Source organism: Empidonax traillii, unplaced genomic scaffold (assembly GCF_003031625.1).
Source record: "Empidonax traillii isolate 1590-97213 ecotype Southwest subspecies unplaced genomic scaffold, ASM303162v1 scaffold210:size766637, whole genome shotgun sequence".
Lineage (NCBI taxonomy): Eukaryota > Metazoa > Chordata > Aves > Passeriformes > Tyrannidae > Empidonax > Empidonax traillii.
The window spans coordinates 438,594-460,301 of NW_020955403.1; the positions used below are offsets into that span (position 1 = coordinate 438,594).

The following is a 21,708-nucleotide window of genomic DNA, read 5'->3' on the forward strand; positions in this document are numbered from 1 at the left end:
TTTTGCTTAATTACTGTAATTTGCTTTTTTTCTAGTGAGAGATACGCAGAGCAAGTGAGTCCATTGCTGGTGTATGCTCAGAGGCAGCTGCTGGAAAGGATACAGCAAATCAGTGGCCCAGACAGACGTAAATCTCGTTTCATAAAATACCTGTCTGATAATGCACATAAGGTGAAACACAGATTTCTTTTTGGGGCACTGACTCATAATGTGAACTAAATATGGAGAAGCACTTTCACTGGTTAGATTAATATGTTTTCTCATAATGTTCCCAAATAGTCAAATTATAATATTAATTACCATAATTGATTGCAGTGCATGAAAAGGCTTATATTACATGATTCCAAGAGCAGCAGATGACCCAAGGAACATTTTTTCCATGCATAACATACCCATTCCATATTATGAGCCTAAATCTAATTTCATGTTGGTTCTTAATGCCGCCCTTCTAACCTGAAAACATTTATTTGGATATTGTGCAATCTTTGTAATTAATTAACATTAAATACAAAGATTGCTGTATGTCTGCATTGAAACACTGTTCCTAAAGAACAAAGTTAGTAAAATTGAGTTAGCCCAAACACTGACAGTGCCGATAAAAAAACTGAAAAAAACTTGATCACCAACAAAAAATCCCCTAGGATGCTCAGCAAGTTCCTCTCATTAAAAAACAAGACTCTTTATATTTAGCAGTGAAACTTGAGAATTTTTCATCCAGTTATCAAATAGAAATTGGGATTTTCCTTTTTATTTTTTTAATATAAGATTTATTTCTAAGAAGTTCTGTTAAAGTTAATCACACTGTGTATATCTTTAATATGTTTCTATTACTAAAATTAGGACAGGACTTGAAGGAGAGGAGGGGAAAGTGGCATTTGGAATACCAAAGAGGTTTGTTCTGAACACGAACATGGGGTTCAGGAGCCACTGCCTTGTGTAGAGACAGAACACTGCTGCCCAGGGCTTGTAGGGACTCTGGAGTCACTCCTGGCTCATGAAGGGCAGCTGAGGTGTGCTCTGTCTTGTCTTTCTGCATCTATTTACTGCTGACTTTTGTCAGGCCCTGTCATTCAGAGCATAGTCCTGTGTCTTAAAAAGGGCACCTTGGCAAACCACCACATACCGCTGATAACTGAGCAGTTTGGAAAAGTAATCATAGTTTGGAAAGACTTACAGAAAGAACTTAGAGAATAAAGACTAGTGTTAGTTAACAGTAATAAGGATTGTTCAAAAAAGACATCACTGAGTTGGAGATTTGGAGGTTATGGCTACATTTTATAATGCAGGGCCTTTCAGAGGTTCTAGAAATAGTCCTGAATTGGTTCTTCTGCTTCTGAAGTGATGTAACTACATTAGCAAAAATAAAAAGTCTCTTCGAGATTAATCCTTTATAGAAGTGTGGAGGCTTCTTTGACAGGATTATGCTGCTTTTGTTTCTTGCTTAGAGCTATTTCGTATATCCCTATGCAGCATTACATTGTGTTTTACAGGCAGTGTGCCCTTTAGGCACATTTACAGTGACAGGTCCTGTGCAATCATGCATTCATCTGAAGAAAGAAATGTGGAATATTTGATGAACATCAAGGCTTTTCTCATGATTTTGGCAAATACCAAATAACATAAGAGTTTAGTTCAGTAACTTCAAAACACTTATATCCAATTTTTAAATGGTGTGAATGTTTCACCTCTTACTGACAAGAATATGAGTTACAGGTCATGGGTGTCTTTGTTAATTAGTCCTCTTTTTATTTTTTTCGTATAACTGTTTAGATTCTTAACTTAAAGCACCAAATATTGATTTTTCTGAATATTATTCAATTATCATGAAACAAAACTTACTTTTTAGATGAGTTGCAGAAACTATATAGGACACAAATTACAACTGCTTGTTGCCCATTCAGCCAGTGAAGAGATTTTTCCTGGATCTTTTTCCTCTCCTGAGATGAAAACTGATTCTACAGGTCAGAGCACATTTCAGTATTGTATGTTCTTTTCTGCCAAACTCTTTTCTTTGTTTCATACTGGATTTTTAATTTTTTCCCCTCCTCCTTATTGTAGTTCTTTCACTACTCCTATAATGTTTCTTTTAATATAAACCCAGCTTTGTCTTCAAATTTATTGTTCTTGATATTTTGGATGGGTAGTAATGTTGTTAAGATCTTTCAAAATATATTCGAACTGTGTCTGAAAGCAGAGAAAAGCAGTTGTCTTTCAGATGTCAGATGAACTACAGTACATGAGTGAGCCAGGTGGTCTTGGTCCAGTTTACTGTCAGTATTGTTGGATACCCAGCCAGGTACCCAGAAGTCAGTGTGAACCAGCACTGTTACTGATGGAATCAACGTTCTTGGTGATTAATAATCTGGTTTAATTCAAAAAACAATGGGAAACAAAGCTGAAAATTTTAATATACTTTAGTTTTAAAGTTCTGAAATTGTTCAAGTATGTTTTACAGGGTGATTTACTAAAAATATTTCTATATGTATTACAAAATTATTCTCCATAATTATTAATTCCTTTTAGATTACAGTCAGGCAAAAGCCCTAGTTTGTGTGCCTCTTGATGTGAATGATACACTGAGATGTTTTAGAGAAACTCTACAAAAATCTAAATATCACAGCAGAGCACTAAGACACAGCAGAAAACTACTTTCATTGTTTCTTGCACACACACAAGGTGAGTTATTGAAGTGTTTCTCATTTAATAAAGTCTATATGCATTTAAAATAATAAAGAGTGAAAGGAACAGATTTTTCTAAATTTAAGTTTTATTGTTATTGATAACTAAAAAAAAAAGGTAGAATATGAAGTTATTTATGAAGTTCTATAAGCACAAGCTCTAAGCCTGATTTTTATTTTCATGAAGCTGTGTCATTTGTCTGTCTGCAGCCATACCTCTGAGGCCAGGCAGAGGACTGACTGGCAGGTCTTCCCAAGTTTATTTTCACTAGCAGAGCACATATTTTCATTTGGTTACACTGGCCAATGAATTATGTCCAATAAGATTAATTAGGAGACACACAGAATTATAGCATAAGAAACCAAATGAAAATAAGGTGCTCAGGCATTGTATATTTGTTTGACTAACGTGGTGTGGAAGTATTTGTGGTGCTAGAAATAGTATAGTACTTTTCCAGGCTGATCATATAAATCACTTTTTTGATCTAGAAAATGATGGAAAAGCAATCAGCAGTCATATCTCTTCAAAGAAAAGGCTGAAATTTAACATGGGAGCTGAACTGATATTTCAATCAACACCATGTGACCTTTCTCAAGAAAAATTTAATTTCTCCATTACGGTTGAGAGTAAACCAATACCACAATCACAGCTTTCAGTAATTATCTCTTCCTATGAACAAACAATAGGTAATTTTTTTTTTATAAATTTCTACTTAAAGCTAAGAATAGCAACATTCTGCCTGTCTGTGTTTATATATGTTTATTCCAGTGTTATTTTCCTCTGTCAGATAGCTGTAACTGTCTGAAAGCTGGTTTCCAGGAATACACAACACTTTTTCCTGTTGATTGAGAAAATCTGCATTAGATGGTAAACAAGCCACCACCTGGTTCATAATCTCTCCAGTTATCTTATGAAAAAGCATTATTTGAGTGATATTACTGATGAATCCACAATTCAGAACTTGATGTAATGTTCAGCAGATTAATCTTAATGCCATGACAGTTATTTTTCTTCTAGCAAACTTCAGATTTTATGCATTTGAATATGAGACAGAGTTACTTGGCTTCCATCTTATATTCCATTATGGTTTTACTCATACAGTTACAGCTCCTCACTACTACCTCTTTTTTTTGCTGCATGGCAAATCAGGTCAAGTGTACTGGGTCAACACATGCTCTAAGTGATTTTATTTGAAGTAAGGGATTAAAAAAGAAGCCTATGGGAGTGATACTGTGCTGTATGCAGGCAGTGTTGTTTAGCAGGGCAAATGACATGCTTTGCACTTTATCTTCCAGAGGAAGAAATTTGAGAGGTCTAAAAAGACAAAACTACAAAAACTTAGGTCCATAAATACATCCTACTCTTGTTTTAAAAGTTAGTAGAAATAAGAAATGGTACATTTGGAGGTAAAATACACAAGTCCACTAAATTAAAAAAAAAAAAAGTTAATGCATTGAATTACATGTGAATTCATGTCTACTCAAGCAAAATTTGTTCAAAAATCAAGAACTGGTTTAGTGATGTGACTATTTTTTTTTAATTGATTAAAAATAAATAACAGGAATCCTTGAAATGAATAACCAGAGAGACCTCAAGGTACAGGCTCTACATGAACTTGGAAATCTTCACTTTTATGCAGGAAACAAAAGGTACATATTTACTGTGTTAAAAAAGTGCATTGTTTCATTTCTTTTAATTGGCAGTCCTATACCCCTCAACTGTCATGTAAGTTCTTATGCTGTCCTCAAGTCTTTATAACTTCTTTCTTCTAACTCACTATTAGGTATATTTTGGGAGGCTTTTTTCCTAGACATTGTTAATTTTTCTTAGTTACCTAATTGCCATTAAGCAAATTAATTTTGTATCTCTGTGTTTTTAAGAAGTAATATCTATTGCTTGATGATTTGCGTCCCAATAATTTTTTTGTCCAGGAATGGTGTCATTTTTGTGTTGTAGAAACTGTATTTAAGTTTTTGACCCAATCAGAATTAGTTATATCTCGGGTAATAATGGTCAAATGAAGCAAATCTTATCTTACTTTGGAAAATGTCAGCAACATCATGTTTTTTGTCACAGAGATGCTTTTAAATATTGGAGTCAAGCCCTTGATGAAACACTGAACATTGCTGATGCTCTTAACAACTGGCAAGAGTTAGGGTTACCAAAAGATGCTCCAGACTGCTTTGCAGTTGAAAGATGGACTGATACGAGTCAGAAATTTCTTTCTCAGGCTGGAGCTTGGGGTTGTTTACATGCAGCAGTCTTAGTGGCTAAGATAGCTCAGTAAGTATCTTATCTGTATATGTATTTCTTTTGTTTTTTAAACAAGTTGGTCATTCAGGACATTGCACAATTTGAAATTAATTAAGAATCAATAAAGAGTTGGTATAAAAAGGACTTGTCAAAACAGAGGAATTTTTCCTTTCACAAAGAAAGTTATTCTTTTGGTGAATATTGTTGGTTCCCTTTATGATCAAAGTGCTCATCTTTGATCATAATTGTAGCTGTATATTTTATGAAGAGATCATTGAAATAAAACAGAATGATAAAAAGTCATTTTATATAGGATTTTACAATCATACTGATTTTCAATCAAAACATCACATGTCCCAAGTCATTACATGTATTAAATATTAATGTATCTTGAGAGCAGATTTACTGCCTAAAGTACTAGTTTTCTGGTGAATTAAAACTAAAAGAAATTTGAATTAATTTATTAAAGTCTACCATCAATAAATATTTCCACCCAGTACTCCTTGACTGCTGGTAAAACACTATGGACGTAATTCTGAGCTGTTCCTCAATGTATCGACAAAACATAAAATCTAGAACTATCCAAGACAACTTTAAATGACCTTAGAAACATTACAACCATGAAAAGGCAGAGCTTCATCCCAGTAAACTGCCTTATCTGTGGAGCAGATCATAGTAATAGCACTGTAAAATATCATAAACCAAGACAGCTTTGAAAGTATTAACATGGGTATTTCAGGATTAAATGTCATTGCCACACTTAAAATAAGCATCCAAAAGGAAAAGGAGTGAGTTTAAGTGAATTGTAAACCACAGCTCTTCTAATTCTGAGCTGTGGTTCAGTCTCGGGTCCAAATAGCAAAACCCAATCCTCAGCTGCTTCTACAGGTATTTGTGGTACCTCTTTGCTGCCCTGTGTACTATCCATTTACTGCTAATATGTGCATTCCAAATCGTGGCAGGATTTGGAGGGAGCCATCCTCTTGGCTTCTGCCTCAGGTTGTTCTTTTGTGTTCAGGCTTGACTTTGATTGTTAAACTTTGAGTTAAACTCCTTTGAGTTGTAGTCACAGGCTGTAAAATGCAGATTAAAGGATTATAATATTGAATTAAAGATTCATGTAGATGAGAGTGGTTTCCTGCTACCAGGGTGATTTAAAGCTCTGATAAGGTATTTTGTGGGAGTCATTATATTTATCTAGATATCTACCATGTGATATCTACCTTAGGCTTCCTTTATGGAAAGAAATACACTTTAAAGTGTGAGTTGCCTAATCTACTTAATCTTTTCAGTCCTGTATGAGATTAATTTTTCACTTAGATTGCCTGGATCTCTTCTTTAAAGAGAATCTTGACAACTCACTTCTGTCTAGGTGTGGCTTTGGTCAAGTGCTTCTTTCTTTGCATGGCATGGCTGAGCACCTATCTACAGAACAGGCACCTGTTTTCCAGTAGGAAAAACATCTAGATTGTGTTAGTACTTTTATTACATTAGACTTAAAAAAAAAAAAAAAAAAAAAATTTATGTGGAGGGGCACATTCATATTTCTTATTATTTGTTGTACCTTAGGTATATAACAACACAGATAAGATTAAGAACAAAATACTGCTATTTTTCTGCTACACTTTTTAAGGTAAGAATGTAATTTCGGTTCAAATTCATGAGGTTGTCATGAATCTCTTAAATCTCTATGACCCTCTGTTAAAATATTTCTTTTTTTATTTTGATTGTACAGGAAAAATGGAGATCAGAGGTAGTTGAGAATTTATGCACGTTAGATATGATGTTTTTATTCTTTGTTTTTTAACATTATTCCTGCATTACAGCTTAAAAATTATCACTTCAATAGGAGACTAGTGTCTCAGAGAAATAATGAAATACTGAAAAGTGAAGATGACTAAAATATTTGACAGTCAAATATATTTTTCTTCTCTTGAAGTACTCTGCTCAGGAAGAGCTGAATGACATCAACAACAGCACAATGTTCTCTTTGAGACCTGTAGAGTCTTCACAGATTATCTTAAATTTTCAACCAAGAGCACAGACTTTAGAAAAAGAAATTTTTGAGTCTTTTTTAGCACTGCAAGATATTAGTTTGTAATACTAAAATCTCAGCTCTCTAAGAAGTTAGCACTAAAAGTAGAGGATAGTAAAAATGATCCAGTTTCACCTACAAAGTAAATATGATCATTAAAATGAAGTTTGGAAACTTCCAGAAAATAATATAGAGGAAAAAAAACATTTCAGTTTACTTTTAAATGGAAGTTTTAAGATACTAGTAACAAAAGTAGTATAGGGAAAAAGCCCTGCAAGTATTCTGCCAGTTGTACTCTACTGGATCAATGATTACTCATCCCATTGCAGCTTCACGAAGCTACATGTCTGTAACTGTGTGACCTGTGCTAGCTGTGATGGTTCAGACTTGGCTCCCTGCCAAATGCACAAACCCCCAGTAGCAGCCCCTCTCTTCCCCCCTTTCTACTTCCCCCAGGGCAAAGGGAAAAAAAACTATGCAAACTGAAGAACCTGAAAACCAAGCTAGTTATATAAAAAATATATTTTATGTATATTACAGTTAAGATGCTATGTACACAGCAAAAGAGAATCCAAACACCCCCCGAAGGAATAGGGAAAGGGGAAAAAGGGACAAAAGGAAACAAAAAGGGACACTGAATAGATATGCACAATCAAACCCTAGAACTAGTAAAATAACTAGTAAAACAAATCTCACCACGTCCCTTAGAAAGCAGGCTTGGCAGACACTGCCAGCACTCTCCAAGCCTCCACGTGGCAGGTCAGTGGATGCTGCAGGCCTCAGCCTTAGATAAGCGAGACCAATGCAGGGACCCACTGTTCCCGAACTCCGGCGGAAGAGAAGAGAGAGCGAAGGCTTCTTCTCCCTTCTTATTTATACCACGATTTATGTAAAAATTGTATGGAATACTGGGAACACTGCCCCTTCCTTGGTTACAAACTGGTAACCAGGGAAGGCCTAGATTAAAACCACCACACTAGGCTACACTTAAAATTTCATTAAATTCACCAAAGGGGGAACAACTTGAAGAAACAAAGATAAAGGATAATTTTTATTTACTTTTAGCACTGTAATCCTGAACAATTACAAAGTTGAATAATGGTGATTCCTCCTTTTGACAGAAATATAGAAAGCATTTGTTCCAGTTGTATAATGGTAGAAATAATTGTGATTTGACTGAAGTGGGTCTGATATTAATTGGGATAGGAGCAGCTTGCAGGGTGATTGTCTTGAAAAATATAATCAATTACTGTCACTGTGCCTCACGAAGTTCAAGCCCATAATTTGTTCTTTGAATTGGAAATCTTTTATAACCCTATTTAAATTCCACCTCTGGTATAGGCTTTAGGCTTGTTAATATCTCAGATCTGAGTATGTAAATGCAAATTTCTCTAGCATATCATTGCTAATTACACTGAAATAAACACAATTGGGAAGGAATATCCAACATCAGATACAATGTTAGCATATCTCCATTTTTAAAGGAGAAGCATTTAAATGATTTCCTTAAATTTCATGTTGTTTTTAGTTATATGATTTAAGTGCACTAGCTGATAAGCTGCACCATGTGACCTAGTTAAAGGTGCAGCCAGGGTGGAACTAGCTTTTAACTGGCCTTACAGTCAGCAGTTCTCCTAGAAACGATGGGAGAGAGACTGTCCTTAGACTATTTGCATCCTTTTTTTTTCCTCCATCAAGTTCACACATAAAGCATTTTTTCTAAAAAGGTTTTTCATGTATTTTTCTAGAAACAGCTGGATGCTTAAGACATTGATGGAAGTTTCATTTATGAAGTCATTTATGAGTTGGAGTTCATAGTGTCTCACTAATACCTGTACATCGTTTCACAATTAGTTCACTGTTATTACTTTCAGACCCTGTTTAGAGCCTCTCTTCCACATCCGACATCTGACTGTGACTTTGTACAATATGAAACAAATACTCTTATTCCTGGTATCGACCTGTTCTCTGATCGCTACAGAGCTGATATCTCTACTGTAGTTGCAAGTCTGGATTTCCTTATGTTTGAACTTCATTGTGCAAAACAAAATTTAATAGTAAGTATTAGTTTCATACTCTGGAAATGAATTTTAAGACACCAAGTCTTACTTTTCTCTGTGGGTGTACTTAAGAGATCCCTCAGAACCTCTACCAAAATACCTGTAATAGTTAGTTCTGTGGCACTGAGATAGAGCAAGATATACAAGTTTTAGAATGTCCAGGGAACTTGTTTATTCTGGAAGATAACAACACACGGTTCACTTAGCTTAGGCATTTTAGAGGAAATCTGTTATCTACAATTTAAAATACACTGTTCTGAGAATTACTTTAAAGGCATTATGTCCAGAATGCTTTCAATAATTTTACATTCACATTCAGTAAGTAAAAGTCTCTTCTGCCTTTCTCCTTCTCATGTTCTGCTATTCTTCTGTACGCAGCGGTGTTTTTACAGCTTCTCTCTTACACTGATCATGTGCTTATTCCCTCCATTCAGTGTCTGACCATTTTCACTTTAATCCAACTTCTTTCAAAGGTGCATTGGAATAAATAGTTTGAATTGATTACTAGGACTGGGAAAGGTGCAATTCTTTTTTAGTTTAATCCTGTATGCTCTAACAGAATTTCATGTCAGGTGTTATTTTATAACTCTATAAATAACTCTAACCATGACAGAAAACTTTCCATCAGAAAAAGTGTTTCCTTCTGCTTTAATGAGTTGAATGCACTTGTGGCAAGGTCCTGCAAGTAGCAGAGCCAGTGCAAGGGAGGGGGGAAAGTTTGCTTGGCTGGCAGCAGGGGAGTAAGAAAAGATGAAGTGGTAGATATGGAAGATGAGTTAGGAGGATGCAGAAAGATGTTACACTTTTTTTTTTTTTTTTTTGTCAGCAAGCCATTTGTTGTATTAATTTCTTTTGGAACTTCAGACTAACTGTCTATCTTGCCTTCCATTGTTGCTTCTTCCCATCCTGCTTTACTGGAGTTCACTTTGTTAGTTAGCTTCCTTATTTAGCTTATTTATCTAACTGTCCTTGCTATGGGAGATCAAGTAAAATCAAGGAGCAGACAGTTACCTAGAGGTCGGGGCACTTAATCTGACTCTTGCTTTATGTGGCCCTGCACATTTTTGATTCTTTCTGCACTTGTACCAGCAGAATATAAATCCAGGTCATAGATCATGGTCAAAGCAATTGTAGTTTTAGCAGGATGAGAGCTTCATTTCCACTGAAAGCTTATTGTGTGGGAATGTTTTAGATCGTGGGCACTAAGTTGATTTGACACTTAAATCAAAATACATCAAGATTCATATTTTATTAAAAATAAAACTTCAAAGACTAATTTTGTTGAACTACTTCAAAATATCAGTAGGAAACTGTATGGGTACAATTAAAACATTTGCCTCAAGCATTTGTAATCCAAATTCAGAAGTGTTAAGCTACATTATGAAAACTTGAAGTGAATTTGCCAAAAATCTCACAATGCTGTTAGCATTTTCCAAGCTTGGGGGCATTTTAAAGTGGAGCTTTAATGTAAAAGCTGAACATTAATTAAATTTTGGAAGTTTCTTCATTTTCAATAACAAATAAACCTGTTAGGAAAGAATCGTCTTTTTCTGAAATATTGAATCACAATAAATAATAGAATCATAGAATGTTGAGGGTTGGAAGGGACCTTAAAGATCTTCTAGTCCCAACCTCCCCTGCCATGGGGAGGGACACCTCTCATCAGACCAGGTTGCTCAAGGTCTTATCCAGCCTGGCCTTGAATACTGCCGAGGCTGGGGCATCCACAGCCTCCCTGGGTAACCTGCTCCAGTGCATCTGCACCCTCACAATAAACAACTTCTTCCTAATATCTAACCTAAATTTCTGCTCTTTCAATTTGTATCCATTACGCTTTCTCCTATCACTACAGCTCCTGACAAAGAGTCCCTCTCCCTGTAGGCCCCCTTTGGATACTGGAAGGATATACAGTCTGTATACTTTAATAGAACTCAGTTTTAAAATGTTTGGGGTTTTTTTTTTTTTTTTTAGTTGCCCCTACAAAAATGTTCAGTTTGAAATGAATACAAATAAATTTGTCAATAAGCCTCATCGCCATCTAGTTTAGTTTACAATTGGTATGATTCCATTCTTCTGTTACATATACTGAAAAAATATGGCATCAAAATGCAGAGAGTTTTAGAAATCCCTTATATCAACTTATTTCCAATCAGTTTACTCACTAATGATGTAGTAAAAAACCCCACCTTGAACACAGAGAATAATTTGGAGAAAATTCACTTACTGCGTTGTGAATTGCATATAAGGTGGTATCAGGGGTTAGCTTTAGCCAGCTGAAGAACTTTTTAACACATTCATCTTTCATAGAGCATAAGAGAAATAGCAGTGATATGTGACAGTCAAAGCACTAATCCCATATTATCTCTGTATTTGTGATATGTAATTGCAATACGTATTTCCTTAATTGTACCCTGTATGATGTTTATAATAAGATGACACTATTTTACTACAGATTTTACCATTGTTCACATTGTACCAATATATTGTTTCTGAGATTTGTAAGGACCCAGCTAAATGTATTGAAGGAAGAATCTTCAAGGTAATCAAATAAACTTTCTCATAACACACTGTATTCCAATTAACCTTTTATTTGTTTGTTAAATGTAGTCAATTTAATGTTCATATATCACTAGTATGAAAAATAAGTCTATAAGGTTCAGCTGTTGCTTAGTTTCTTATCAGAACAGATTGTAGGGCTACTTTCTAAAGGAAATTATTATTTATATTCTCAATTTTAATAGTATGCAGAGTTATTTATACAGTTTTACTGTTCATTTTCTACAGAGGCTGTTGAGTACTTCCATCATTTCTTTATATCCTCTCTTAGGAGGTTTTTCTTCCTAAATCCAAACTTTTTAATTGGTATTTTTTACCTTGTTCTACTTTTCTTTTAAATGTTTTCTTAAGTGCAAAACATCAATGATTTTTTATTCAAAATGTTCACTTCTGGATTTGTTACCATTATCATGGTTGAACAAGGCTCCGCTAAATCTGGGAACAGATTTTTGTCATTTCACTAATGTTTGCTTGTTGATTTTGTTTTAAATTTTTTTTCTTAATAATTTGTGGGGGTTTTTTGGTTTGTTTTGTTTTTAAGGAATCGAACTGGTCAAAGAGGCAAAGTATTATTGGTTTTATATATTTTCAGGAAATGCTAATATGGGTTAGGTAACTTTTTTTTTTTTTCACAGATTAAAGTACTTACAGATATAGGATTTTTTACAGAAGCCTTTCATGAACTATCTTTGCTTAACTATGGAGAGAGAATTCCATGGAAAATACCTGAAGGATACAGAGCAACTGAACAAGTGAAGGTATACCAGAAAAGTATAACGCTGAGTACTCCATTTCCTTAATGAAACTGCACATACTCCATATCTGCAAGTTATTACATATTCCCAAGAAATTCCTACATTTCTTTCAATAGATGGGTCAAATAGTAGGCATTGAATGACATTAATTTCTCTCACTGAACAACAGGAACAAAAAAATCAATTTTGAAACATATGTGCGGTTTTATACAGTGAGTACTGCAGATAATACTGTAAAAAACAAAAGTGATTTTGTATATATCCATATGAAAAATATGGATAAAATTCTTATGCCATTAATGGCCAAACTTCCACTTCCCCAGCCAGGAACAGGGCAGCTGAGGGGCAGCTGGAGCAGCCCCAACCTCTCTGGGGCCACGGACAGGCTGGGGCTGTGCCAGGACATCAGCCTGCAGATGGGGGGCAGGCTCAAGCATGGGGAGGAGAACCGGGCTCAGACACAGCTCCAGGATGGCCGCACAGGGCTACTGAGTCTGGCTGGGAACAGCTCAGGGGATCTGTGGTAGGGCAGGGCTGTGGGGACTGGAGACTGGCCTGCTGATGGCCCAGGGAGCTGACATGGGGTCCTGGGCAGGGTGGGGGCAGCGTCAGGAGATGCTGGGCAGTACGACCTATTGATGCCCTCAGAGCCTTGACAGTCACATCACCCCAGGCCAGTTTGATTTTCTCTGTATCTAGCCACTAATGTGCTAGAAGCTGTTAACAAATGACCTGGACTGTTGCCTTACCTGTGAGCACACTTGTGCAGGCAGATTGGGTTACTGGGCAAGGTTCCCCCATAAGAGTGTTGTATCCTTTCCTTGTTTTCCAAGCCCATACCAAAATAATCTAATGATTTAATCCTGGATGAATGTAATCGAGGTCTCCCCTATCTGAGTGGTGTTTTTGGGTAGGTGACATGACAAAGTATGTGTGCCAGCACTAGAGATCTGGACTGAACACCAGGTGAGGTTTAGATTGAATAGCAGGGAAAATTTCTTCACCAAAAGGGATGTCAAACATTGGAGCAGGCTGCCCAGAGAAGTGGTTGAGACACCATCCCTGAAGGCATTTAAAAGATGCGTAGACATTGTGCTTATGGACATGGTTTAGTGGGACTTGGCAGCATTAGGTTTACAGCTGAACATGATCATCTCAAAGGTCTTTTTCAACCTCTGAATGATTCTAAGACTCTCTTTGGTAGAAGACTAGTGGGACAGGTTGAGACACCCCTTTTGACAGCAGCATGGATTTAACTTGATTGTACAGCCACATTCCATCTGTGCAATATGTGGTATTTCTAATGACATTTCTATGATATTTCTAACCTGGAGATAATTAGAGGCTAGTGCTGAAAATGGAATTCCTAACTGATCTCCATGATTTCATGTTTGCTTCCTTTACCCTGTATTGCAAACAGTGAAGCTGGCATTGCGAAGAAAATTGAGTTTAATGACCTGAGTTGAAGGGAAATTTTCCCTCTCACACCTCACCAATTTCTGAGAGGGAGTTACCATCTGACCTATGGCCTTGCATCTTTTTACACTGCAGCCTCACAATTGCTATAACTAGCACAGAACAACAGTATCTTTTTTGGCAATAGCCAATAAATCAATGTCTAAGCTAATTAATAATGGAATAATTAGAATTGCATTTATGATAGAATGCCAAACTTTTGCATTTAAAAAACCCCAGAAATATGGACAAGCACTGCTCCTAGAATAACCTGCAGTGGTATTCAGTTTTAAATGAAACATGAACTTAATAAAAAGTAGAATTAAAATACATATCAAAAAGGTGACCTTTTTAATTTGCCACTGACAGTTTCAAACTAAATGCATGGGAAGATAAGAAACTCAAATGCAGGGACTTTCCTTAGAGCAAAAGCAGCATTACAGTCTCTCTCGGTTGAGCCATAAAGAGTTATGAGCATCCTCACTGGAACTGCTTCTGCAACGCTTTCCTGTTCATGGCTACAGGAGGGAGGCATTGACTCCTTACTGATACTAATCAGGTTAAAATGCATCTTTAAGTCCTTTTCCTTATTTGTGTATTATCTGAAGAGCTCACAGAATTAGTGAAGTCTGTTTGATTTGTCCCTTGTCACCTCACAGATGAGTGTTTGGGTCAACAGTAGAGGAGGTTCAGCATCAGATCTGTAGTTAGGGTGTGACGTGTAGAAGCTAAGTGCTAGCTGGACTTTTGCACAGCTCTCAGAATAAAAAGGACCCATGTTCCAGGGAATGACAAAGATGATATAGGGCTACATCTGGTATAGTGATATACATATACATGATATGGAGTTAATAAATGAAGGCTGGAAATGATCTTCTGCCTTTTTCTCCCCCTCAGTAGGTGGATTTGTCTCCCGGTGAAAAGGTAAAGAGCTTTTTGAGCAAGGGCTAGAATTAGCATTAGGATTTAGAAAATTGAAGCACATCTAAAGGAAAAAAATAGTTGTTTTAAGAGCTCAGATGAGGCTAAGGTCTCAGGTTCATTTTGATTTGTAGCTCTTGTTTTCATTCCATTCACAGATCTGTGCTCTGGTGAAGAGCTGAGTGTGCTAAGCCTCTGCAGTTACCTTTGGGATTCAGAAATGTAAAGAACATAAAGGCAATTGATGGTTGGTGTCCATAGAGCTCCTAGAATTTGGAAAAGGATTTTTATTGGTTTATGCCTTTTTCCTGGTGAATGGCATAGGAGGTGTAGGGGTAGTTTTGTGTCTCAGGTTATTGTTTAGAAGTGTAAAATCCATAGAAGCGAAGCAATTGTTGGTATTTTCAGAGTTCTCAAAGTAGAGTTGGAAATGCACTACACTTGTTCACTGCTCTGATAACTCTTTTATTCTATACTCATATTTTAACATATTACTTATTTTTGGTTTTGTCTGTTTTACAGGCATTACGGAAATTTGACTCCTCAAAATCTCTCATGACTGTTACAAACTTGCAGGTAAAAAAATCTGAAAGAGTTACAAGTTTTATGCTATATGTAAATATTTATTTCTCTGGCTTAAGGCAGAGATCATCTAGTCCAGAAATGCTACTTATTGTTATTAAGAAACTCAGTAAATAGAAAACATATTCTTCTAAATGGGTAACCATTTCCTAAATTTTATATTTTATGGCAGACCTCTCAAGGGAGAGGCAAGTACCATTATCACCATTTTTCTCATGGAAGAACTAATACATAAAAATCTGTGACTTGTCTATGCAAAACATTAGTAGAATGATTTAGGTTTTGTTGTGATATATAAGGTTTGGTGTTTATCCTGCTAAAATACTGAGAGTATCAGTCATTTAATGTTATCATTTCTATCAACCATAGCTGTCTTCATAGACTTGTCGTAATTCAGATGGGAATTGAAGTCCATTTCTGGAGGAACAAAAAAATTAAAATGGTGTAAACCAGTTGGTGAACAGTCATTTTCTCATTTTATTTTAAATCACATATTCATCCATAACTTATTTTGTTTTTTTCAATTTTAATAAAATTTCCTTTTATTAACCTTGTCATAGATTCATTGAGCTAGCAGGGGTAAATGTTAGCAGAATGTGAAAAAGTTGTACCATTAAATTGATAAATTAAACCCCCTCCCCTTTTCCCCTCCCCTTTTCTCCGTTTTTTTTACACTAAACTTGTGTGTCTTCTACAACAGTTGATATTAGAAGATGGAAATGAGAAGTCTATCTTGACAGCTTTTGATCTCACCAATTTCAGATTTATTTTGAAGTAATGCGTTATCCTGAGCTTTTGATTGGAACAATTCACAGTACTTGTGGGGCTCTTACTGGTCTCCTTAGGATTTTTCAAATCTGTATAGAATTTCAACTTCTAAATTTATTAAACTGAAGTGAGAATATTCAACTCGAGATAAAACAAGTATGCTGTAATGAATAACGAAAAGATTCCATGAAATATACTAGAATAGTCTCATAAAAGAATTTTTTCCTTGTTTAATCTTTCTAGTTATGGTGAATTGTAACAACGCACTTTCCTTAGGGTTGAAATTTCTGAACTACAGGAATACCTGCAATGCAGAAAACTAGAACTTGCACAGAGTAAGAGCTGTAGCTTCATAGATGTACCTTCTGCTGAAAAAGTGATCACTGAAACTGTAACAAGTGCTACTAAGGGTGAAGTTTGGAAAGAGAAACAGCAACTCATTCAGAATGGAACATATTACTAATATTATTCATGTTAGTTGTTGATAAGTGTAATTATTAATAGAAGCAGAATATATGTTGCTACAGAAGAATGTAAAATATGTGATTTCAAATAGTCCTCATTGCTAACTTTGTTGTAGGTACTGGAGGACATATTTAATTGGAGTCTGTCTTTAACAATGGTGCCACTGTGCAACCAACAAATTATGAATAAATTAACCTTAGCCAAAATGCATTTCATCGTTTGTCTTTCTGCCACAATAAATAACATACCTGCAAAAGTTGAAAAATATGTATATTCTGGTGACAGCAACAGCTTGATGGAGCCAAGCAAAATAGCAACATCAAAAATCAAAGGTAATTATAAGGATAGTGGAAAAGCACATTTATTCTGCAACTTGTTTCAAGCATGTTTTTTCTGCTTTTAACTGCATATGAATCAATATGTCATATTATGGGCAATATTAATATTAAATGTTGCTAAAAAAAACAGTCATTATTGAAATAATAAGCATTAGGTTTGTCAAGATTTTTTTAGCTAGTGTCTCTAATAGTAGAGTTGTATTCCATTATAACTTACTTATTTTGATATTGAAATTCCTAGTTGTAAGTAGAGAGAAAAGGGCCATATTCTTCAAATTACCGAGAATTCTTTGGTTCTGTTATCTTATTTGATTTGTATTGGACAGGTGATGGTGATCAGAATGCAAGACAAAAGGAACAAAGAGACACAATGGTGCAGCTTGTTGACTGTAAAGATGAATTAAATATGGCCATGCTGAAGGTAATTTTGGTTTTTAGGAAAAAAGGAATAAGAAACTGCAGATTTTGCCAAAAACATTGCTAATGCTTTCAGTGTAACAGAAATTATGATGAGGGGATGGTATGAATGAGGGGACTAGAAATCTGTTTTTAATCTGACTGTAATCTTTCTAGGCGTGCATGAAATGTTGATTGTTTGGTGCAGTTTTTCAAATTATGGGAAATATTTTCACCATCAGATCTCAATCTGACTGAGCATAAAGGGTAAAGACTGAATGGGATTTCAAGATAAAATCATCTCCTTTCAGAGGGTGCCATCTTTAGAGAGTCAGAGACTCTGATGGTGCAGTATGCTCTACAAACAAATAGAAAACCATTCTCTACCATATGTGAAATATCTCAAATTTTTCATGTTGTTCTTTCTGATACTTTATTTTGAAGAAAACATACCACAGCTTATTAGCTTCTTTGTTTGAAGGGGTTTTGTTCGGTTGTATTTTTTTTTGTTTAATTGTAAACTTCATGTTTGGCAATTTCACATCACAAAAAACCCCAAATTAAGGGCTCTTATTTCAAAGGGGTCTTGGAAGTATCTACTTTTGGCCATTGTTACAAACAAAATAATACACAAAATACATCTGGAGAAGGGAAGATGATTTTATATGGCAATTGGTATAGGTCATAACTAAATACTTGAAAGTTTTAGTATAACTTGAAAATAGCATCCTGAAAAGAATTAAAATAGAAATAGAAGTAGAGCTCTGAATTCATTGACAAAACTGATCAAAAAAGGTATTGGAAGATACAGACCTTTAAATTCATTTTTAATTCTGCTTAAAGCTCCACAGTTGAGCTTTTCTTTATAATTAACTTCTGTTTAGATTTGTTTTTCACAGCTGCTTATGGCTTTGTTTGTCAGAAAGAGTGTAAATTATAGTTGAGCTTTCAGGATAAATACTGCACTCAACGATATGTCAAAGTATAGCTAGTAAAGAGTGTAATACTTCTTGCAACATATTTAATGTTGTTTTTAATACTGTATTTTATTGCTTAAAATTACTAAGCATAGCTAGTAGTATAGTATAAAATTATCAAGTATAGGTATTAGATAAAGAATGGGAAATTAGTGAGTGATATTGCTGAGCCTTAAAATATGTAGGCAATAATACGGGCACAGTTGCTGCTTTGAACACAATAATTCTATAAACCTGAGAACAGCAAAATTACACACACAGCTGCCCCATTTATAGAAAAGGCATATTGCATTTAAGTTGATTTACTTTAAGGTGTGGTGATAGCTGGCTATAACAGAAAAAAATTACTTTCAAAGAAATTTTTTATTTCCTTAATTATTTTTTGAAATCATACAACACTGTGTTCTTCTCTAGGGGATTTTATTGACAGAAGCTGAAGAAAGTCTTAGTCATCTTGTACGGAACATACAGGAAAAATACGAAGGCAACATATCTCAGTATTCTACAGAAGATTTAGAGGCTCTTATTGAGGCCAAACTTGAGCTTGCTTATATTTCTCAGCAAAGGCATCAAGCAGCTTTCAGGTAAGTAATGTTATGAACAACCTTATTTTGCGCATCCTTGACTACCAAAGATTTTTAAAAAATTCTTTGTTTCTATGTTAATATTCTAAGTATTAATAGTCATCTAGAAAAACTTCATTAATATATTTACAAATGTAAGATACACAGGCATTTAATTTTTTCATTATTGCTTTATTTTACTTTTTAAAATGTGATCATCTCTATGATTTCTCTGTGAGCTGTTTCTGTGACACAACATTATATAAAACCAAATAAAAGGTTACAATGTCCACTGTTGTTGTTGAAGTAAAAGTCTAGGTATGTTAGATCATGCATTTTCTTAAGATTTAAAGTGTACAACGGAGCACTAATGTTATCTCTTAACTACTGAATTCTGCTTTGTTCTGGAATGCCCTGTGTTACTGTTCTAAAGAACATTTCTTCTTGATGTACTTATTGGTTTCAAATTAAAATGTAAAAAATACATTTTATAAATTATGTGATTGAAAACCATCGATGCAACCTTTAACATCTTAGAGGAGATTTTAGCAGACATTATTTATATAGGTAGTGATAGTGTATAAAATACTGTTGTATTTACAGGATCTGCCTGATATTTTCCCCAAATTACAATTCCCAAATTCTGTGTGTGGTTGTTTTTTGTTTTTTTTTTAGATTCTGATTTCTTTTGGAGAATTTATTGAAAGAAAAATTGATTTTCTTTGAATATATTTGACATACAGAAATATATTAACTCTTTGTAGATGTTAAATTCCAAACACTGTTTATATCTTTTAGCTAGGAGCATTCTTCTGTTTAGCATACCTGTAATTTTACATTAATCTGGGTCAGAAGGATAGTAGTTTAATTTTATTAATGTGAAGCTCTTTTAATCTGATTTTTTATTAGATGGAAAAATCTTTGAGGATACAAATGGCTAACTACAGATGCAGCATACAGAGGTGTAGCACTATCACTTGCAAGACTATATTGAGATTAGGTACAATGTAATCAGTATTTGTAATTTTTTTAGGTCTAATCTGACTAAACACACTGGAGTTGGTAAAATAAATCTTCTATCACAGTAAGCATCAAAAAAACCCCAAAAACAAACCCACCCTTTTTTATAACTGCAATAGTGGTGAAGTCTGCTTAACACTCCTACTGATGAAGTGGTTGGTGATTCATCAGGCCAATAGATAAATTAGTCTCAGTGGGATTTTTTACCCAATTAAAAAAAAAATAAAATTTATTCTATGACAAAACAAACCACCTTTCTTCTCTCAGCTCCCTTAGGTGAATAAACAAACCTCCAAATCAATACCTTTTAAATAGCACAATTTCTTTTGTGTTGCTATCATACAGGAAAAAAAAAAATTAACAGAGGCAGGAGCTTCACAGTGCTGTGTAGACTACTGAACTGAAAACAGTAATACTGCAGCGTGGTCTTTCACCCAGGTTTTGTTTATCTTATTTTAAAAGATAGAAGTTTCCCAAAAGTTCAGGTATTAGGACTGTACTCCCAGTCAACCCAGTCAATTGTGCGGGATCTGCTGCTCCAGCTAGATCCCTACAAGTCTATGTGGCCTGATGGGATTCATCCCAGAAATCCTGAAGAGCTGGCTGATGTCATCACAGAATTTCTCTTGATGATTTTTGAGCAGTCTTGGTAATCTGGAGAAGTCCCAGCTGACTGGAAGCTGGCGAACATTGTCCTGATTTTCAAGAAGGTTGAGAAAGAGGACCTTGGAACCTGTCAGTCTCACTTCAGTGCCTGGTAAAGTTATGGAGAAGATTATTCTGGAAAGTACTGAAAAGCACCTGAAAGACAATGCAGTCATTGGTTGCAGCCAGCACGGCTTCATGAGAGGAAAGTCCTGCATATCAAACCTGATTTCCTTTTATGACAAGGTAACCCACCTAGTTCATCAAGGGAAGCCAGTTGATGTAATCTTTTTGGATTTCAGTAAAGCTTTCAATTCTGTCTCTCACAGAAACCTTCTGGACAAAATGTCCAGCACACACCTGGACAAACATGTCATGTGGTGACTGAGCAATTGGCTCATGAGTCAAGCACAGAGGGTAACAGTTGTCGTAGTAAGTTGAGGACGGTCATGAAAATAAATTTGGGCACCTTTATTGATGATGGCAAACATTCAGCTTTTATTACTTTATCCAGTATATTACTTCTTGTTCTCACACGTCTGCACTCACACACTGTGTACAGAACCTTACATACCATTACTATTATTAGCTCTTTATCTATAATTTATTACCAGCCTTCACTTGTAATTGGATGTTACTTCTTATTTACATTCTTTCCTTACTGGTCAGCACTGGCACCTTTTCAAGTCTTTCGCAGTCCCTGCTTTTCCCCAGGGAAATGGCCTCAAAATGTCTACGTCAAAATCCTTCACCCCTGCATCCTTCATCAGGGGCTCCGCGGGCTTGCTGCTCACCCCAACAAACAGTGAATGGGGTTGACATCAGACTGGCGACCTGTCACTAGCGGGATTCCACAGGGTTCCATCTTAGGCCCTGTGCTCTTCAACATCTTCATAAATGACTTGGATGCAGGACTGGAAGGGATACTAGGCAAGTTTGCAGATGACACAAACCTGGGAGGAGCTGCTGACTTCCTCAGAGGCAGGGAGGCCCTGCAGAGAGACCTCCACAAATTAGAGGACTGGGCAATCACCCACCATATGAAGTTCAACAAGGGAAATTTCTGGATTCTGCACCTGGGCTGGGGCAACCCTGTGTGTTTGTACAGACTGGGGAATGAGATGCTGGAAAGCAGTGCCACAGAAAAGGACCTGGGGGTCCTGGTTGGTGGCAAGTTGAATCTGTCAGCAGTGCCCTGGCAGTCAGGAGGACCAACCGTGTCCTGGGGGGCATCAGGCAA

At 35.7% G+C, this 21,708-nt stretch overlaps 1 protein-coding gene across 1 annotated transcript in view; it reads left to right on the top strand.

Moving 5' to 3' along the window:
• Positions 1-21,708, top strand: part of CFAP54 (cilia and flagella associated protein 54) — a 107,701-nt gene that overhangs the window by 57,677 nt on the left and 28,316 nt on the right. Inside the window, exons 39-52 of the mRNA XM_027887449.1 lie at positions 36-171; positions 1,847-1,961; positions 2,524-2,676; positions 3,168-3,365; positions 4,241-4,328; positions 4,756-4,962; positions 6,502-6,565; positions 8,842-9,024; positions 11,480-11,566; positions 12,219-12,341; positions 15,237-15,290; positions 16,645-16,861; positions 17,194-17,288; positions 18,655-18,824. Coding sequence (XP_027743250.1) covers positions 36-171; positions 1,847-1,961; positions 2,524-2,676; positions 3,168-3,365; positions 4,241-4,328; positions 4,756-4,962; positions 6,502-6,565; positions 8,842-9,024; positions 11,480-11,566; positions 12,219-12,341; positions 15,237-15,290; positions 16,645-16,861; positions 17,194-17,288; positions 18,655-18,824 — 1,890 coding nt within the window. The remainder of the gene's footprint in view (positions 1-35; positions 172-1,846; positions 1,962-2,523; positions 2,677-3,167; positions 3,366-4,240; positions 4,329-4,755; positions 4,963-6,501; positions 6,566-8,841; positions 9,025-11,479; positions 11,567-12,218; positions 12,342-15,236; positions 15,291-16,644; positions 16,862-17,193; positions 17,289-18,654; positions 18,825-21,708) is intronic.